This window comes from Mesoplodon densirostris, chromosome 2, assembly GCF_025265405.1.
Source record: "Mesoplodon densirostris isolate mMesDen1 chromosome 2, mMesDen1 primary haplotype, whole genome shotgun sequence".
Taxonomy (NCBI): Eukaryota; Metazoa; Chordata; class Mammalia; order Artiodactyla; family Ziphiidae; genus Mesoplodon; species Mesoplodon densirostris.
Window position 1 is genome coordinate 187,924,712 of NC_082662.1, and position 21,922 is coordinate 187,946,633.

At 37.0% G+C, this 21,922-nt stretch overlaps 2 protein-coding genes across 3 annotated transcripts in view; one reads left to right on the forward strand and one right to left on the reverse strand.

The window, feature by feature from the left end:
* Positions 1 to 11,733, reverse strand: part of ZBTB41 (zinc finger and BTB domain containing 41) — a 40,363-nt gene extending 28,630 nt beyond the window's left edge. The window contains exons 1-4 of one of the 2 annotated variants that reach the window (XM_060091459.1): positions 11,657 to 11,733; positions 9,788 to 11,027; positions 1,308 to 1,515; positions 515 to 584 (exon numbers count right to left, since the gene is read on the reverse strand). In XM_060091459.1, the coding sequence (XP_059947442.1) occupies positions 515 to 584; positions 1,308 to 1,515; positions 9,788 to 10,910 (1,401 nt within the window). In that variant the 5' untranslated portion in view covers positions 10,911 to 11,027; positions 11,657 to 11,733. Of the gene's footprint in view, positions 1 to 514; positions 585 to 1,307; positions 1,516 to 9,787; positions 11,028 to 11,639 lie in introns of both variants that reach the window. The other variant, XM_060091458.1, reaches the window with a different exon arrangement.
* Positions 11,734 to 12,080: 347 nt separating this feature from the next.
* Positions 12,081 to 21,922, forward strand: part of CRB1 (crumbs cell polarity complex component 1) — a 247,645-nt gene continuing 237,803 nt past the window's right edge. Inside the window, 1 exon segment of the mRNA XM_060088676.1 lies at positions 12,081 to 12,563. Coding sequence (XP_059944659.1) covers positions 12,485 to 12,563 — 79 coding nt within the window. The 5' untranslated portion in view covers positions 12,081 to 12,484.

Genomic DNA, 21,922 nt, shown 5'->3' on the forward strand with positions numbered 1-21,922 from the left:
AGCAGCCCCAAACCAGACCAGATAGACAGACCATCCATCAGCTGAAAACAACTGAGTGACTTCAGCTCACACCATGTAGAACAGAAGAATTGCCTAGCAAAATTCTGTCCCCATTTATATTACTGACCCCCAAAATGATGAGATACAACGAAATGGTAATTCAAGGCCACTAAGTTTTGAGGTGGTTTGATATATAGCAACAGACAACCAGAAATGGAGGGAAAATTCTAACATTTTATATTCTGTACAACAGTAACATCACAGTTTCAGACAACTATAAAAACATGGTATAGTGATTACAATAAAAATAAAAACTAGGATTTCTATTTTTCAGGTCCATCATTTAAAAACTCATACCAGGCTTAATTTACAAAAATATTAGGATAACATTGTATAAAAGAGAGATTCTAAAAGTGATATAAGCTAAGTTTATATTACTTTAAAATTTAATTACTTTCCCAAAAGGTCACACTACATTTAATTTAGTTTTCTACTACGAATTAAAATCTCTTACATCACATTTCCAACTTTCACTCTTAGTCTTCTTAATGGAAATAAATTCTTGTGCATTTTCAGGATGAAATCTATAAGAAAAAAATTAAAAGGCTGTCAGGAAAAGATTATATTAGTTAAGCCAATATTCTATCTGATATGTTGACAGTGATTACAAGAATCAGGCACTGATTCATTTCTTAAAGAGACAGGCACATTTGAGTACTTTAAGAATACAGGTATTGCTATTATTTTAATATATGAATATGTGTGCCTAAAGTTATGCAGAAATAGTCAAAGTAATCATACTTTACATATATTCAGGAACCTATCTATTCACAGATAATCTTCAATGCAATTCACTTGACTTGTTTTAGTCCATATTTCAGTAAATTTAATTTCTCAAAGTTAAATATGCAATACTATACTAAACATTCTTTCTTCCACAAATTTTCATACACTAAAGACAAAGTTGAGCATGAGGAATAAGTTTCCTACAGTTCTAAAACCATATAGGTTGAAAACATACTTGCCAAAACCCAAGACAGAAAACCCAGGATAACAAAAATTCTGTATCTTAAACTTCTATAGTATAGACTATAGTTTTTGTTTCAGTATCAAAAAACTTCATCTCAATAGCAATAGTAAAAAATATGAACTAACATTTGCTGTCCTTTTCTTAATAAATTTGTAGTCTAGAAAATGTTAAGCAATGAAAGAATTGGAGACAAGCACCCCATAGATGTTTTTAGCTCACTACATATTTAAACTAGAAGGCACACTAAAGTATATTACGGAAGCAAGATAATACTTGCCTCTTAACATGCTTGGCTAAAGTCTTCTTGCTTGCATGAAGTTTATTACAATAAGGGCACTTGTGCTCCTTCTTATGAAATTCTGTTTCATTACTGTGCTTCTTTCTGTGAACAGTTAGGTTAGACTTTGTCGAATAGCGCTGGTGACAAATATCACACTCAAAGGGCTTCTCACCTGTGTGAACACGTGTGTGGCTCTCATATTTTCCTATAAAAAGATAGAAATTAAAATTAAATTCAGTACATTTACTACATAGTGATTGAAATTTGACAGTGGAATAAAATCTCCTGATTAACAGTATATTTAGAAGCCATGAATTGAAAGGAATTTTCAGATTTGGCAAACCTTTTAAAAATATTATAAAAGTCAATATAATATGTTATGTAACATATATTTTCATCTCTCTTCACAAAGAAGGTAATCTGGAAAGGGTACTACAAATCTAGTATACTCAGCAAAATTTATACTTCACTACAGTCCATTCCTACAAGACCTCTCCAACTTATAAGACATTAAGACACAAGTAAATCACCTGTACTTGACTGCATGTTTAATACTAAGCTACTAAGGCCAATATATATGGGCAGTATCAAGGGAAGTAAGAAAAGGAAAACATGAACAGGTATAATGTACAGACATATTAATGTGAGATTTGTATTATATTCTGAGTGCATATCTGAGTTCCAAACAAATGTTACAGGTATTTCCAATAGAAAGAATCAAAAAATTTTAACCCTCCTACACTGTTGGGAATGTAAATTGGTGCAGCCACTATGGAAAACAGTATGGAGGTTCCTTAAAAAAAGTAAAAATAGAGTTACCATATGATCCAGCAATCTCACTCCTGGGCATATATCCAGAAAAGACAAAAACTAATTCAAAAAGTTTCATACACACCAATGTTCACAGCAGCACTATTTACAACAGCCAAGACCTGGAAGCAACCTAAATGTCCACTGACAGATGAATGGATAAAGAAGATGTGGTATATATATATATATATATATATATATATGTAATATCTACATATATGTAATATATATATACACAATGAAATATTACCCACTCATAAAAATAATGAAATATTGACATTTGCAGCAACATGGATGGACCTAGAGATTATCATACCAAGTGAAGTAAGCCAAAGACAAATATTATTCTCATTTATATGTGGAATCTAAAAAAATACAAATGAACTTATTTACAAACAGAAACAGACTCACAGACATAACAAATCTATCATGGAAAAGAATCTAAAAAAGAAAAAAAATATATATATATATTTATATATATATATATATATATATATATATATAACTGAATAACCTTGCTGTACACTTGAAACTAATACAATATTATATAGCAACTATAGTTCAATAAAAAAATATAAAATAAAAAAAAGAAATTTTAATACAGCCTGTCCAAAGAGAAAAGTGACAATAAAAACTGAAATACAAGGATACATTTTGGCTTAAATCTTACTTATATTCCTACTTATACAAAAATTCTTTTACATCATTATTTAGAATATAAATTTCCACATTATAGAGGCAGAACAGCATCATAGGTAGGGGCACAGACCCTGGATCCAGCCACCTGGATATGAATCCCAATTCTTTAAATTGCAGGCTATGTGACCTTGGACAAGTAACCTTTCTAAGCCTCATATCTTTCTCATCTGAAAAAATAATAATGGAATAATAGATTTACCTCAGAGGACTGTTGTAATAATACATAAATTAATACACATAAAACACTTATAACTGTGTCAAACCATTATAAGCTATCAATTAATGTTGGCCATTATTATTAACCTGTAATCAAGTTGTGAATGTGCACATCTAGTAGTAAAACAGAAATCTCAATTAAGGATACTTCCAAGTGAAAGGCAATAAAAATAAGAAAAAAATACTATCAATATGAAGAGTAATTTTCAATGAAAAGTTTAGCTTTGCTTTGTTCTGAAAAACAAAAAGTATAAATTTTTCTTCAGCCTAAAGCTAATGTGAAAGTACAGCATTTCATCCATACACTTTTAAAAAATATATAAATCATAAATATATCATGGAGATTAGATAAAACCCCAAATATTCAAAGGCCACTGAGGAAAAAAGATAATCAAAATTATTCATCTACTTAGTAAATGCATTCATCAATTTATTACATGTATCTAAATATGATTATATTTAATAAACACAGTATATTATCTAAAAATTAACTGTACTGCACTTACATAAGAATATTGAGGAAAGGGAACCAAGGTATTTTCTTTAAGGTCAGGGGAAGAATGACAATCATAAGCAAAGTAAAACAAAAGTATGATAAAAATCCAGTAGGTATTTAGGTACTGACCATATGATGATGATCTATGCAACTTTTACATACATGTAGTCAGGAAACTCAGCCAGTGTTTGGGCACCTACTAAATTAGCTGTGTGATCTTAATCAAGCCAGTAATTTAACCTCTGTCTACCTGAATTATTAACACTTCATGGGGCTGTGAGAAGTAAACAAATTAATATATACACGACACTTAAAACATCCTAGCACACAGTAAGCATTAGTAAATATTAGTCATCATCATAATCATCATCATCATCATTATTATTATTATTAGGATTACTGGCCACAGGACAGGCACATAGATATATCTCAAGTATAAATATGCATACACCTGGTTTATGAATATGTTATAACTGATCAAACTGGAGTTTCAGCTCTCTGAAAATACTGTAAGAACTTGACTTTGTCCCCTGGGCATTGCTAAAAACGCCTAGTATCTCCTCAGTTCGCCCTCTGCCACTGCGGGGGCATGACCACATTGATACATGTATACACACCAGAGTACCACCAGTTCCCCTGCTGTGGTCAAGGGATCAGAGCTAACATGGGGCTTGCCTGGGGGAGAGGCGTGCTTGTGTGTCCCAAGGCGAAATCTTTCCACAGACATCACAAATAACAAGTAGGCTCTCAAAAACAAGAGTTGAGCTACATTATGGCTTAGATCAGTATTTCACAAACTAAAAATCATTAGTGTCAATAAAATCAATTCTGTGGGTTATGATTAGCACTGGGGGGAAAAAAGGAACAGAACAAAGTAGAAAATATCAGAGTGCATTCACACTAGATTCAAGCAATTAGTTTGCTTCAGTGCATGTATAAGCACATATATATATACATACATATGTATATAGCATAATAATATATGTATTTCTGACCTTGAACCATCCCCCCCAAAAAAGTTGGAAAAGCACTGATTTTTATTACTTTTTGCAGGGTATAACCAGACCAATACTGCTATAACATAATTTCTTTGGGGAAATGTTTTCTGAGTTGATTTTAATCTTCCTCTATTATAATATGGTATGCTTGTATTGGATTCCTTAATATTTGTTACACATCTACTGGATATGAGAAAAGGTACAGAATCTAAACATTATCAATATGTACTAATAACCCACAATTCTAATTTGGCAAAGGTAGGGGTCATTTTATGGATTAAAAAAAAAAAAGTTTTCCTTGATTGTGAAAGTTTTCACATTTTTCATAAACTTGCTTTTTAAATTATGGAAATGAATCAAGAGTACACAGTATGATTTTAAGTGACTAAGTACAAGTGATTTTTGGAACAGGACCATTCTTACCTGGGGATTGACTGTGCCTGCTTAGCACAGACTCTCAGGACTGAAGCCTAACTTATCAACCCCCTACCGCTCAAGTCTCCTGATTTTTTACACCCAAGTGAACAGGAAGAGCAACTTAATAAAAATCTTTAATTATAAGAAAAATCTTAACCAAAACTTTTATTTTCTATGAAAATGCCTTTGCTGGAAAGATCAATTAGTAGAATTTTCCGTTTATTTGTAGTCAAGAAATTCTTGCTTGCAAATAAAAATTAAGTTATATGTAGTTGAATATTAAAGCCATCAAGTGGCAGTTAAATTAAAAAGCAAAACCACTTTTGATTGTTAAACTGCCATTTGCCTACAGATCAGTAGACTTAACAGGATTTAACCAAAAAACAAAAAGAAAAAAATAAAATCATTTTAAAATAAATTCAGCAAAGTCCAAAGAGACCAATGAAAATACATAAATTTGAATAATTCACTATAACATTTAGAACCTCTAAAGTAAAAAAACATTTTTGTTATGTTATTAATTCAAATTTAATGCACAGAGGCATTGCAGGACCTGTTATCTGCATGGATTTGAATTTCTGACCAACAGAAGAGACACAACTTCTGAGGGAACACTGAACCCCAAAGTCAGATAAATGTCCAAAGAAATCCCATGCTTAAATCAATTGGTAGGGATGTGTGGGGGTTCTCCTCAGCATAAACACAATCAACACATATATCTGTTTCTTTTCTTATGGGGTGGGGGGAATTCAATAATAATGTATAAATCAAATGTTCACTTCAAAGTTATCAAATAGTTTCCATCAAAAAAAACCAAACCCTCAGTATTCTTTCACAGAACACTGAACTATGCCCCACCATTCTTAATCACCAACAGAAAACAAATAATATTAAGAAATTCCATCCACAGCATTTTTCTGACGGAATCCCAGTATGAATTGTGTCCCAAATCAGGACACACAAAATAAAGATATTTTCACATAACAAAACTTGACCTTGGGCTTCACTCCATATGGGTCATGCAAAATTATTATCAGATTTCCTATGGAGGTTTTACAAAGAGAAACATGACCAAATTTGCTCATTATATCTCATATGCCAAATCTTAAATTAACCTTGAATTTATTCATTGGGCATGCCCTAAGGAATATTTAACTAAAATATTTAACATTAAAGTAGAGAATTATGCTACTGTCATTACTCTTTTCTATTCAGAACCAAGCAGAATCTGTCAGGATGGTCTACACAGTCACATTTTTTTTTTTAAGTTTTTAAACATTTTCTACCTCTAGAAAAGATTAAATTTAATCTAAGGAAAGATTTTAGTTCCCAGTAGGAACGACAAAAAAGATAAATTATCCAAATTTTTTCTCTCACCCCCATCTGTCATCTTCTCATCATTTTTGCCTTTTCACCAGCTAGGTTCTCGGTACAAGGGGGAAAGGTCAAAGGACTCTTATTTGCATGAGAATAGGCTGAGAGGAGGACAGCTGGGAGCCTAAGGAAAAAAAAATACAACTGGATCAGGAATCTCACTCTGAGCAACTATTAAGCACTTCAAAAAAGATAAAAGATCCAAAGTGCTGGAATCAAATTACCATACTACATTCTGTGGAGCTAATGGTTCCAGCAGAAGGTCTCAGAGCCTATTAATTCTCTCTCCTAAACCCACTCTGAGGCAGCAAGTTAAAGGCTTCTTACAAGTCCAAAGTCAGAGTCAACCTTTCACCTTAGTTCAATTAAACAAGAGCTTACTGAAAACTTATTATCTGAAATGACCTGGGGTATCATGAAGGATACTACCAAAAGTAACATACAAAACCTTCAAGCTCACAATCTAATGATATAGGGAAATAACAACCAAAATTCTAGGTGGAATCCTATGAAAGGATTAAAATCCTATGAAAGAAATGTGAGTGATATGAGGATTACTGGAAAGTAGCCCTTGAACTGTTTTATTTTAAGAATAAAGAGGACTTCTGATAGGGATGATAAAGGAGGACATCTAAGAAACACAGGTCTTCTCCATCCGCATATTCTTTTCACTCTACCCATCACCAGTCCACTGAAGCCTATATTCGGGGCACCTCTGATCTACTCCCGTCCCACATCCCGTTCCCAATGCTGCTCATCTTCCTAGTCCAAGCCTGCAACACCTCCAACTTCCTTCTCATCACTGAAGCCAGAGTATCTTTCTAAAACTCCTATGGCCGTCATTTCCTTTGTCAAAGTTTTCTCAACTTTCTATCACTTACTGGATAAAAACTCCTCTGTACTGCATACAAACCATTCAAAACTTGACCTCTGCTTACTTGCCAATCCTCACCTCTTGTTATTTTCATTATGCCTCCTTGCCCACCCCGAAATCACACTGCCCTTAGCAATTTCCAGAACACAGCTACCTTCATGTCTTTGCAGTTGTGGTCCTTCTGCCTTGTAAGTTCCTCCCTATTCTTTAGGTCTGAGCTCAAATGTTACCTGCTCCGTGAAATCTTTCCTGATTCCTATAAGCCTCTGTATTTGTCCTGATAAGATGATCTTACTGTAATATAATTGTATTTGTGCACGTACTCATTAACCTCTAAGATTCCTGAGGACAGAGAATATATCATTTCACATTTATTTGGCATAGTAGAGACACTCAAAAACTGCATTAATGATGAATAAGAGAAGCTAGCATTCCCTACACACCTAAATTTCACACGATATTTTAAGTGATTCACAAGGACTATCCCATTTAATCCTCATAGTAACCCCCATGAGAAGGTACTATTAGCATCACCCCACTCTGTGAGGAAACAAAAGTACACACACAGGTTAAGCAACTCACATAAGACCTGGATTCAAAAATGCAGGCAGTCTGACATCACCACAGCTCATACTTTGTAACCAATATGATAAAATCACAATCTCAATCTCTTGCTTGCTCTCTCTCTCTGTACTGGGGAAAAGCCAGCAAGCCCCAACGAAGCTAAGCAAGAGTGGGGCTCAATAAGAGGGGTATAATGTAAAATACATTCAGGAAGGAGGCTGGAAATAAGCTGACAATGTGCCCTACTGATTCCCACAATTATCTGATTATCTGAACTGAATTTGGTCAAAAAAGCTGCAAAATGCCTTCCTCTTAGTACATTAGGACCTTGACCTTGAGCACTCTCTCCCCAAATAGTGTGCACAGAACTCTACTTTCCTGGGAGTTTCCAAGGAGAACCCCAAAAGTGACTAATGGTAAAATTGTTTGAGGAAATGCCAGGTTAAGTAAAATGAACAGGTTTCTTTACTGAAGAATTGGAGAGCATTAATACAGATAGATGAGTATAGTTATCCCTGTCTTACCTGAACACAGAACCCCTTGCTCATAACGTATCTCACAGGCCTAGTTAGTGCTCGATAGGACAGTCTGAGGCCTACAATGCCATTTGCAAACTGACCCCTGCCCACACACCTCAAGTCAAATTAGGTCAAATTAAGGTGTAATACAGGAAGCATGTGCGAAGAATACAAAGTCTAAAAAAGAGAATCAACTGGAAAGATGAAATGTTGTCAGGTATCTCAATCCAAAAAGGTTGTTCTCTTCTCTATATCCCTCACAGCATCTGTTCACAGCTCTTCAGGAGCATTTACCAACCTGAGTTTAACACGCTACTCGTATCCGCACACTCTTCCAACTGACCTCCTCAAAAAAAAGTTGTTTTATTCATTTGTATAGAAACTTAAACACAGTAAAAATAGCAATAAATAATTATTAAATTGGATTGTCAAAAGCATTCTGATTTAGAAAAAAATATTCAATGGCATAATAAAAAGCAAAAAGAGGTTACCACTGCTATGCCATAGTTTATACTATCGGAATATTTTGAGAGCAAATAATTACCAATGCCTATGTAAATGCAAATGTAACCAATTTCCACCTATGCCAATAACAAGTAACTCAACACTTCAAGACACATTGGGATATATTAAACTGTATAAGTAATTTTACAAGGTCAAATTACAATTATCTCTTCTTTTTATCATTCTATGCGGTCGAATATATTTCCCAATTTCATAACTTTGATTTATATGTAAATAGCTGAACTGCTGAAGTTTAAAAGTTCACATTAGAAAATCCATATAAGACACCTCCAAAAATTATTTTACTAGCAAATATTAGATCTCTTGAAAGTAAATATTCACTGATAAATTTTTAACTTAAGGTTAGAGACATTTCCTACATATGCTTTTTTAATAAAGAAAAAGTTGATTTATTCATTATTATAATAACTCAAGAATATTATTAGGATACTTCTTTAAGTCTCTGTCTACAGAATGAAACTACATTTAGCACAGTTTTATTCCTAACTATGTATTAGACTAACCTGAAACATCCCAATTCTAAACAGTACTGGATACTGGAAAAGTAACTGTATTTATGACTCACATATTACCATGCTCAAGGGGAAATAGTATACAAATTATTAAATTATATCTAATATAACCTAATTCAATTTTCTATAATGACTCAAAAAAATGTTACCTATGAAATTAAATTAGCATATAAATCAAAGCTCTACCTTCGTAATTATTGATACTCTGGAATTTTTCACACTAAATACAGGAACAAATCATCTGTCACCTACTGCCAGGACATGAGGAAGAGAAAATAAAGGGTAATATAAATACTTAATTCCTGAATCACAACAAACCTATAACAGGATAAAATATGTATCAAAAATCAATATCCTCCCTACTTAAGTTTTCTTTTTAAAAGTTACTTTCAAAGTTTAGTTTCCAACTATCACCTTTAAATTATCCATGAAAAGTAAGTTATTAGAGACAGGAAACAAGCTTTCTTTTCTTACCTATGCGGTCAAATGTCTTATCGCATTTGGGACACTGCAATATTTTTTTGTTACTGTTCTGAATGACTACAGGGGTTAATCCCTCATGAATGCTTCGGACAGAATCACCAGCCTCAGGCTCCTCTTCTGCATCATTGGGATCCTTTTCACTGTGCTCTTCAATGTCAGAGTATTCATCTGACATTTCCTCCTCTAGCTCATCCTCTTCAGCATTACATTCACTGCCGGGATCCTCAGAATCATTTCTATCTGACTTTTCCTTATCAAAACTGTCTTGATTCAAATTCTCTGACCCATCACCACTTTCTTGTTCATCATCACTTGTGTCATCAAACTTAACAGGGCACTTCCGATTCCGTTTCGATCTCCTTGCGGAAAAACTTCTCTCCAGCATTTTTAACCCATGTTTTTTCCCTAATAAAAGGGATCTATGGGTTTTCGCCAAATGATTCTCTAAAGACTTCTTATAACAAAAATGTCTACTACAGAATTTACACTGATGATTACTCGACAGTCTTCCAGTTAACTCACTTAGTGTTTCTTCTGGTGATGATTTTTCAGTTAGCTCAGACTGAAAAGTGGCAACATTTTCGTTATTTAGCAGCTTAACTGCATCTATAATATCCAGGAATTTTGCAGCCTCTAAAACAAGTGGGATTTCATATTTGTACACAAAAAATTCTGATGTGTAAAGAAATTCAAGCAAATGCTGAAAAACGGAGTGCGTTACGTGATCCAGGGTGACAACATCCGTGCTTGGATTTTTGCTCAAACACGCATGAAAATAACTACTGCCAACAGCAACGACGACTTTGTGCGCACTAAATTCTTTTCCTTCTACTACGATAAGTAAGTCACAGAAAGACGGCTGCTTCTGCCTATCATCATTTAAATACTTCAGCAAGTTCTTATTGTACTGCAAAGAACTCAGAAGTTTTCTCTGATCCGGAGAGGGAGGAAGTTCCTGATAACAGCGAAGAGCTTCAGGAGCTGGTCTTTCCGTGGAATGCGTGTAGGTTACTTGCTCACACTCCACTGCAACATTTCCTTGCGAAGAATCTTTATGGTAGCCTAGATGGATCTTCTCGTCAAGATGTGAAGTAACCTTTCTCCTTTTCTTCATTGCAGTACAACGGTATCAGAACAAGAAACTTCATAAGTGTCGTGAGGGATTTATAAAGGAAAACTAGATTGTCTTGGATCACAGCTTCTGGAGGGGCGTGCCCGAGGGTTGCATGGTCTGCGAAAAGAGTTAAGAACCATGAAAAATAACTGCATGGCCAAGCCATCCTAAATCATTCGCGGCATTGCCAACAAATCCTTCCTAAACGAGAACTAAATTATGATAAAGTCACCGCTTCCACTCATTCGTGGCTGAGATTTTAGGGCGGAGAACAAGGAGGGCCGGGTTAGAAAACACAGCCAACAAAAGAATTTTAAAGGAGGCAGAGAACACCTTGCAGGCCCGATCCGCGAAACGGGTAGGGGAAAGGCGGGCAGAAGGGGAGGCTCCGCGGAGCCCGCCGTGGGTGCAGGTCGAGGCAGCCACCTTCGCGGTGCAGGGGCGCGGGGACAGTGACAACCAGGCCGTCGCGGCCGCGGAACCCACGTCCCCCATTAATACGCTTCCCAGGGGCGGCTAGGCGCACCTCCTCGGGGCCGGCGAGCGTCCAAATGCCGGAGGCGCCCGGCGGGACGGCCCCGGGAGGCGCGGAGAGGAGAGCGGGTCACCCGGGGGACGGCCGCCGGAGCAGAGCCTCCTCAGGCCCTGCGGGGTGGAGACCACGCCGCCGAGGGCGCCCCCGCCGCCCGCCAACCCGCTCCCCGCGCAGACGCCCCACGCGTCCATTACCGGGAACCCAGGGCTACCCGTTGGCTCCCGGCCGCTGAGCTCCACTCCGGGCGCGCTCGCTCTGGCGCCGACCCACTTCCGGGTTCAGCCCCCGGCCCCGCCCGCCCTTCCCCTCTTGACGCCCTGCCGCCGCCGCCGCCGCCGCCGCCGCAGCCACCGAGCACGTCAACCGCGCGCGCAGCCTCGCGGCCGCCAGACACCCCAGCTCGCGACCCTCCGCCGTCACTGCGCATGTGCGCGCACCCTCCCTGCGCATGCTCCGTGAGGGCCCTCCGCCACCCCCGCGGCGACCCCAGCGACTTCATGAGTCCGTTAGTCCGGGTTTTCGCGGCAGTCCGGTGGCCGCTGTGACTGAGCCAGTCGGGGTCTCGCGGGCAGCCAGGCGGGGACCGGCGGAGGGGAAGATGAGGCGGAGTTTCGTAGGGGTGGGCGGAGGCAGCACGCCGCAAGCGGACCGCGTCCTCACGGCTTGTGGCCGGTTGCGGCAGCCCCTCAGCGGCGGGCGAAGCCGTCTCCACAAACGCTGCCCTGCGTCTGAAGAACCCAGCCGGACGCAGCTAACGCAGTTGCTCCTAGAATTCATTTTTAACTTTTTATTGTCCACAGAAAACACTGGAAAATGTACATACAAGTATACAGCTGGCAGGACATGAAAGAAAGCCGAAACAAAAAGAAAAGAAAAAGGTCCACAAGGATAACTTTTGGAGCCAAGATTGTGCGTTTCTAACACAGTCGCAGGTGGTGCTGGTATTGCTGCTCTGAGGACCACATGTTTAGTAGCGAGGTCCTAGTCCTGTGATTTTACAGACACGAGGAAAATAAGGCAGAGGCTGAAGCCAAATAGGATGGGTGACCAGGTTGGTGAACCCATGTCCGAGTCCCCTGGAAGAGTTACAGAAAAGTTATCGCTGACACTTGTTAACGGTAAGGCAAACTTTATTCAGGGCTTCTACTACAGTGGGGTTTTGTACTAGGTCAGAGAGGTTGGGCTCAATTCCAGACGAGAGAAGGTGGGAATTTGTAGCCCAGGAGCCGGCTGGGCGTGGCTGGCGTGTCCGTGAACGGAAAACGGCTAAGAGAAAACATGAGGGGTAAGGGGGGCGGAGTGGGGGCCGGATTCTGGCTAAACCGACCTGACAGGGTTCTTGCGGGAGGCAGGTGGGATGATCAGACAGGGCTCGAGGAGGAGGAGGAACCAGATGTCAGATATTGAGGGTGGGAGATTCTGGCTAAACTGACTTAGCAGGATCCTTGCTAAAATTGAGGAGTTCAGAGACAAATAACAGAAGTTCAAAAGTCAGAGCCTAATTGAGAAGGGAGTTTAGGGGCACCTGATTAAAGTTTGGTCAAGGAGAGAATCTTTGTTAGACCTAATCCAATCAGTTGAACGTCTTAGAGCAAAGGCTAAGCTTTACCGAGGAAGCTATTCGCCTCGAGACGTCAGCATAGAAACTCTGGGTTTCCAGCCTGATTCCCTGAAGTATTTGGACTCAAGACTGGCAGCAACTCTTACCCGGGTTTCCAGCCTGCAGTCCTGCCCTATGGATTTTAGACTTATCAGCCCTCAGAATCAATCATGCAAGCCAGTTCCTTAGAATATCTGTCTGTCTATCCTCTATCTATCTAGCCTGTTGGTTCTGTTTCTCTGGAGAACCCTCGCTAATACACCAGCAATGAACAGTAAGAAAATAAAATTGAGGGCTTCCCTGGTGGCGCAGTGGTTGAGAGTCCGCCTGCCGATGCAGGGGACACGGTTTCGTGCCCCGGTCCGGGAGGATCCCACATGCCACGGAGCAGCTGGGCCCGTGAGCTATGGCCGCTGAGCCTGCACGTCCGGAGCCTGTGCTCCGCAACGGGAGAGGCCACAACAGTGAGAGGCCCGCGTACCGCAAAAAAAAAAAAAAAAAAAAAAAAAAGGAAATTGAAAAAATAATGCCTTTATGTTTTCCTCGATAGTATAGCACCAACATCCATGTCCCTAAGGTGTCAGAAGTCTTTGTCAGAGGAAGTAGCAGTGGGGCGGGGCGCCCAAAAGGAAAGCACAGAGGCGGAAAGCCAAGACAGAAAGGAAATCTACACTCTTCAGAATCTCTTTCCTGTGTCTTCCTTTTGCTGATCTGTCATGGTCTTAATTCAGCATCCTTTAGCAGGCTGTTTCACAAATTTATTTCTGAAAATGAAAATGTTTTTCTTCATTTATTTATTGAATATCCATTAAACAAGCACTCTGTACCAGGCATGTAACATTTTAAATAAACTTAGTCATAAAAGATGTTACTTGATGGCATCAGAGGTATAAAATACCTGGGAATTAATCTAATGAGTTATGTTCAAGACCTCTATACACAATTCTCTACAACAGGGCTGACAAACTTTTCTGTAAAGGACCAGATATGAAATATTTTAGGTTTGTGAGCTACGGGTAGTATCTTTTCCATTTTACTCTTCATTTTTATGACAACTCTTTAAAATGTAAAAATTTTTCTTATCTCACGGACCATACAAAAAACAAGCCATGAGCTGATTTTGGCCTGTGGGCCATTGTCTTCTGAGAACTCCCCCTAAAACCCAACTCAGAGAAATTAAAGAAGACATTGAAGAAATATGTCATATTCATAGATTGGAAGAATCAATATTGTAAAGATGTCAATTGTCCTCAAATTGACCTGTAGATTTAAAGACATCAATGTATTGGACTTAATCAGTATTAAAAACTTCTGTTTTTCAAAACCAATTAAGAAAATCAAAAGGCAAGACAAAGATTAGAAGATATTTGAGAAACATATGCCCCCCAAAATAAAACGGACTCTTGCAACTAATGAGAAGGAAAAAAAATACGTAAAATGAGCAAAATATTAGAACAGACACTTCATGGAAGAAGATAAGTACATGAAAGATCTTATCTTTAAATTGCATCTTAAAGGAGATGCTAATTAAAACCTCAGCGAGATACATCCATAAGCATAACTAAACTTATAAAGACTGACAGTGTCAAGTGTTGATAAAGATGCAGATCAACTGGAAATCTCATTCACTTCTTATTGGAATACAAGCACTTTAGAAAATAGTTGAGCAATTTCAGAAAATTACACATATCATACAAGCTAGCCATTCCATTTTTTTTAAAAATAAATTTATTTATTTATTTATTTTTGGCTGTGTTGGGTCTTTGTTGCTGTGTGCGGCTTTATCTAGTTGTGGCGAGCGGGGGCTACTCTTCGTTGTGGTGCGTGGGCTTCTTACTGCATTGGCTTGTTGCAGAGCACAGGCTCTAGGCACGTGGGTTTCAGTAGTTGTGGCATGCGGGCTCGGTAGCTGTGGCTCGCGGGCTCTAGAGCGCAGGCTCAGTAGCTGTGGTGCTCAGGCTTAGTTGCTCCGTGGCATGTGGGATCTTCCTGGACCAGAGCTCGAACCCGTGTCCCCTGCATTGGCAGGCAGATTCTTAACCACTGCGCCACCAGGGAAGCCCTAGCCATTCTGTCGTTATTCAAGAGAAACCAAAGCATCCACACAGTCTTATATACAAAATCTTACAGCAGCTTTACTTGTGATAGCCCAAAATTGGGATCAACCTAAATGTCCATCAACAGGTGAATGGATAAACAAATATATAGAATACTATCACTTAACAATAAGAAGGAACAAACTAATGCCAAAGACAACAACATAGATGAGTCTCAAAATAACTTGAATAAGAGACAAAATTAGTATATTCTACATGATTCCATTTATCAAATGTCTAGAAACTGCAGATTAAAATGACACTTTGTTGCTTAGTCACAATGGATGGCATCAGAGTTTGTGATAAATTTAAAAAGGGCACAAGAAAATTTTAATTATTTTGATTATAGTGATGGTTTCACTAGTGTATACATATATCATAACTGATCAAATTATTTACTTGAAATGCATGCACAATATTGCATGACAGTCAATCTTAAAGTCATAAAAAAAAAGAATGTCATACAGACACTTGAACAGGGACATACAATGAAACAATAGAAAAATTGAAATTCCAGAGATTCAGATTCACAGGTTGATTTACTATATAAAAAGGTAAAATTTCAAGTCTGTGACATAAAGATAGAAGATCCAATATATGAAGATAGATAAAGACGTGGGCATCAGAAATAAAAGTAAGTTGTATATAACCTCAGTGAATCAAGATAAATCCCAAGTGGATCAAAAATTTAAATGTAAAAGCTGAAACCATAAAAGAACTATAACAAAACACAAACTTCTAAATAACAGTAAAATGGTGAAGGTCTCTCTCACCATGAATCAGAATTCAGAATCAGTTAAGGGAAAAAAATTGTTAAATCAACCATATAAACTTAAAAGTTTTTTTGCATGGAGGAATTCCAGTATCAGCAATGTTGAATTAAGTAGCTGGAACCAATTCTCCTGTGAACAGCTAGGACAAAATGTTTTTTTAACAAAAGCTACTGTTTTGGATGCATGGCATAGCTACCAGGGTTATGTGTGAGGAATTGTGAGGGCCTGGTCTGCAAGAAAAAGAGGCTCAAAGAGGTGATCTGGCTTTGGGAGGCAGGGGCTTCTCCCTAAAGGCAGTTACTGACTGGAAAGAAGCAACTGAGAAGCTGATAAAATGAGTAGATCCTTGACAGACTCATGAGGCAGGGAGATAAACATTGAAACGTAAGGACCTGGAGAAAAGAAGGGCCCTAATAAACACCCCATGTTTTCAGCTGGGACTCTGAAAGGCCTAACCTATGAGTAAGAACGTACTAGAAATAGACCACCCATCACAGCACTGAAGCCCTTAACATTTTTATTCCTTTGAGAAAGACAGTCAGGAATTGCTTCTTCTCTTAGCCTCTGCCTGCCAGGAGCAAAACCAAATGCTGTCTTGATTAAGGTGATGTCATCTAGACTCTTAACTTGTTAATTTTTAATATAAAATAGCCAGCATTGAATCAAACACACACACACAGAGGATATTTCCAAAAAAGTAAAAGACAAACAGACAAAACAGATCCACAGGAGATCAAGAAAATGAAGTTATTGGACCAATACAACAACAAATAAACTATGAGTAATATGTTCAAGGAATTGACAGAGAATATTGAAAATGGAAATGAAATAGAAATTCTAGAACAGGAAAATATGATAGGTGAAATTAAGAATGGATATGTTTAACCTAAGATTAGAAAGAGCTGAAGAGAAACTATTGAACTAAAAGATAAATCAGAAGAAATATCCAAAATAAAACACAGAGAATGCGGGAATGGGTAATACAGAAAAGAGGAAAAAGAAATATGTAGAACACATAAAACACCAAACACAAATCTTATAGAACCACAGCAGCAGGAGAGGAGAATGACAATGAGGAAGAGGCAGTATTTTAAAAGATAATAGCTGAGAATTTCCCTTTGATGAGAGACATCAAGCCAGAGATTCAAGAAATACTAGGAACTCCAAGCAGGATAAGTTCAAAGAAAAGTAAAATTGGGCATGTCATAGTAAAACTGCTGAAAATTGGAGATAGGAAAAAAATTTTTAAAGGGAAAAAAAGAGTATTGGCATTAGAGGAGCAAAATTAGACCAAGAGCTGACTTCCCAATGGAAGCCTAGGAAGCCAAAAGACATCTTAATGATATCTTAATGATGCTCAAAAAAGGTAACTGCTGAGCTAGAACAAATCCTTCAAATGAGAGCAAGATAAAAAGTAGTTGAAATAAGCCAGTCTTGAGAGAATTCACTAACTGCAGACTCACAGTTCCAGAAATACCAAATGGAGACTTTTAGACAAAGGGAAAAATCACAGATGGAAGCAATGTAGTGAAGGAAAGAGTAAAGAATAACATGAGTAAATGCAAATTGACTGTGAAAATAATAATAAAAATAACTGTGGGATTAACAAAATAATAACATAGAAGACAAGATATATTGAATTAAGAATTTCTAAGGCCCTGTGCTGTCCAGCATGTGTTAAAATTTCTAATTTATATACAACTTTATTAACTCAAGGATGTTTGTTATAACCTCTGGAGTAACTACTAAAATCAAAATTAAATGTTTAATAAATAGGCTAATAGAGGTGGGGAAATTGAACACTGAAGAATCAAGATGAAGAAAAGAGAGAAAAAGAAACAGAGCATTTGAAACAAATAGAAAAATATAATTAGATGGTAGATTTAAAACCAAATGTAATAATTAATTACTTAATTGTAAATTGACCAAACTATTCCATTAAAAGGATAGTCATTGACAGACTGAATGAACAAAAAAGACAAAAACTTGCTACTACAGACTTGATTACTACAAAAACTTGATTATTACAGACAAAACAAAGTTAAAAGGACATGTTTGGAAAATGATGCACTATGCAAATACTAACCAAAGGTAGGTTGATGTATGTATATTAATATCAGACAAAGTAGACTTTACCATAAATGAATTATTTGAGATAGAAGGACATATCATAATAATGTAATTTGCAATCCATGCAGAAGATAAAACAATTTCAAACATGTATGCCTGTACTAAATTATCTAGATATTTTATAATATATACTTATAAATTTCTATCTATCCATATGTGTATACATATGTACTATTTTATTTACTTATATAAAAACATAAGTATACTATTGTATAATATTTTATATACTAATTATATAACATTATTATGTATACATATTAGTACAAAAAAAGATAACTTGAAAAGCCCAAATGTTTGGAAATTCATTAATACATGGGTAGCCCATAGGTAAATAGCCCAAAGAAAAAGAAAATAATCTCAATAAAATTTAGAATATTTTGAACTGAATAATAATAAAAATATATCAAAACAAATGTGACAGCTAAAGTCATGTTTAGAGGGCAATTTTAACTTTAAATGCTCACACTAGAAATGAAGAAAAACTGAAAATCCCTGACCTATGCATTCATTTTAAGAAGGCACACACACACACACACACACACACACACACACACACACACCCCACACCAAATTCCAAAGAGGTTATAAGGCTGGAAACAACAAAGAACAGATATCAATGAAATGGAAACAGTCACTTAAAAGAGAGGGTCAACGGTATCAAAGGTTTTTTTTGTTGTTGTAAAAAAAAAAAATTTATAATTGATAATGAACTCTTACCTTCCTATGTGCCATTTATTAAGTTATTGTCTTAACTTCAAGTCCACCCTTCAAAATTCTGCATTGTGATGCTGGGCTGGAATTCAGTTTTGAAGACTGGCTACCTGTTAGTTTCTGCAAGGAACAATAGAGATTTTTAAAAAGTAAGAAAAGCATGGTTGGAAAGTGACATTCAAGCCCTCCATCTTGTAAAAGTACCAAAAGGAAAGGACACTATCAGGAAAGTGAAAAGACAACCTGAAAATGGGAGAAAGTATTTGAATATGATAAATTTGATGAGGTTCTAGTATCCAGAATATATTTTTAAATCTTATGAGTAAAAAAAAATAAAATAACCCAGTTTTTAAAATGGACATTGGATTTGAATAGACATTTCTCCCGAGAAGATATATAAAGGCCAATAAACACATGAAAAGTTGCTCAACATCATAGTCTGTATAGAAATGCAAATCAAAACCACAAGTACGTACCTACCACTTCACACCAACTAAGATGGTCATAATTAAAAAGATAATAACCATTGTCAAGGCTGTGGAGAAGTGGGAATCCTCATACACTGCTGGTGGAAACATAAAATGGGGCACCTACTTTGGAAAATATTTTGTCAGTTTCTCAAAAAGTTAAACACACGGGTTACCATATGACCCAGCAGTTCCACTCCTAGGTATATACCCAAGAGAACTGAAAACATGTTCACACAAAAACTTGTAAACAGATGTTTATGGCAGTATTATTCATTTTAACCAAAAGGTGGAAAAAACCCAAATGTCCATCAGCTGATGAACAGATAAACAAAATCTGGTATATTCATACAATTTAATATTACTCTGCCATGAAAGGGATTAAAGTACTGATACATAATACAGCATGGATGAATCTTGAAAAACTGTGCTAAGTGAAAGATGTGAAACATAAATGACCACATATTGTGTGATTCCAGTTATATGAAATGGATAGTGAAATTCACAAACACAAAGTAGATTAGTTGTAAGGGTCTATAGAAAAAGGGAGTAGGGGAATGAGTGCTGGTGGGTACAGGTTTCTTTTGGGGTAATGAAACTATTCTAAAATTAGATTGTGGTAATGTGCAACTTTGTGGATACACTAAAAACCACTGAATTGTATGCTTTAAAAGGGTAAACTTTGGGACTTCCCTGGTGGCGCAGTGCTTGAGAACCCGCCTGCCAATGCAGGGGACACGGGTTTGAGCCCTGGTCCGGGAAGATCCCACGTGCCGCAGGGCAACTAAGCCTGTGTGCCACAACTACTGAGCCTGCGCTCTAGAGCCCCCGAGCCACAACTACTGAGCCTGCGTGCCACAACTACTGAGCCCACACGCCCTAGAGCCCGTGCTCCGCAACAAGAGAAGCCACTGCAATGAGAAGCCTGCACACCGCAACCAAGAGTAGCCCCCACTTGCCGCAACTAGAGAAAGCCCACACTCAGCAACAGAGACCCAAGGCAGCCAAAAATTAAATTAAATTAAAAAAAAGGGTAGACTTTATATTATATGAAATATATATATAGTGACTGCCTCATTGTATGTACCCAACAGCAATGTATGAGGATTGTGAATTCCAGTTTCTCCACATCCTTGCCTTATTGTCTGTCTTTTTTTGTCACAGCCATCTTAATGGAAGTGAAGTGGTGGCTCAATGTAGTTTTTTTTTTCCTTTTTTAACATCTTTATTGGAGTATAATTGCTTTACAATGGTGTGTTAGTTTCTGCTTTATAACAAAGTGAATCAGCTATACATATACATATATCCCAATATCTCTTCCCTCTTGCATCTCCCTCCCTCCCACCCTCCCTATCCCATTCCTCTAGGCGGTCACAAAGCACGAGCTGATCACTCAATAAAAATGATATATTCATTTTTGTAACTGTAATAGCATAGAAAATGCTTACATAATCATTTTTATGTGTAAAAGAGTACTTTTTGTTCATATGGTATGGTCATATGTATAAAAAAAATATACTGAGTAAAGATTGGAAAACATTGCATGAAAATATTAATAGGAATTCTCTCTAGGTTGTGGGGTGACATAAGATTTTCTTTTCTGCAATTTTTTATAAAAGAATTTCAACTTTTCTATTATAAACATGTATTTTTATAATGAGGAAAAAATATCTTTTTAAAGTACCATAAAGAAAAGGTGTCAGGTAATGTCATTGTACTTACAGCCCCTTAGACTTTAGATTCCAAAGTCAGAGCATGTCACATATGCTGGGCAAGGAATAAGAAAGCTTTTTCACCTTATGAGAACACAATGACTATAAAACTTAATGTAGTCTCAGGGACTTCTCCGCTACCTAGAGAAAAACATTTTTTTTTTCAAATTTATTGAAGTATAATTGGCAATAAAATTGTAAGATATTTAAAGTGTACAATGTGATGATTTGACATACATATATGTTGTAAGTTCATACATTATCAAATTAATTAACACACCATCACCTCACATATTTACTTTTTTTTTTTAGTGAGAACATTTAAGTTCTACTCTTTGAACAAATTTCAATTATACAATACAATGTTATTAGTTATAGTCACCATGTTATGCATTAGATCCTCAGACCTTATTCATCTGATAACTGAAAGTTTGTGCCCTTTTATCACTCTCCCTATTTCCCCTACTTCCCAGCCCCTGGCAACTGCTTTTCTACTGTTTCTATGAGTTTGACTTTTTTGTTTTTTGATTCCACATATAAGTGGTAACAAGTAGTATTCATATTTGTCTTTGTATCTGTCTGGCTTATTCACTTAGCCTAATGCCTCCAGGTTTCAAAGGCAGGATTCCTTCTCTTTTTTTTTAAGGCTGGATAATATGTATATATATCTCATTTTCTTTATCCATTCATCCGTCTACAGACACTTAGGTTGTTTCCATATTTTGGCTATTGTGAATAATACTGTAATAAACATGGGAGTGCATATAACTCTTTGAGATAATGATTCCATTTTTAATTTCTTGAGGAACCGCCATACTGTTTTTGATAGTGGTGTACCAGTTTACATTTCCACTAACAGTGTACAAGGATTTCCTCTTCTCCACATCCTCACCAACACTTGTTATCTTGTCTTTTTGATAATAAACATCCTAATGAATGAGAAGTGACATATTGTGGTTTTGATTTCTGTTTCCCTGAGGATTAGTGA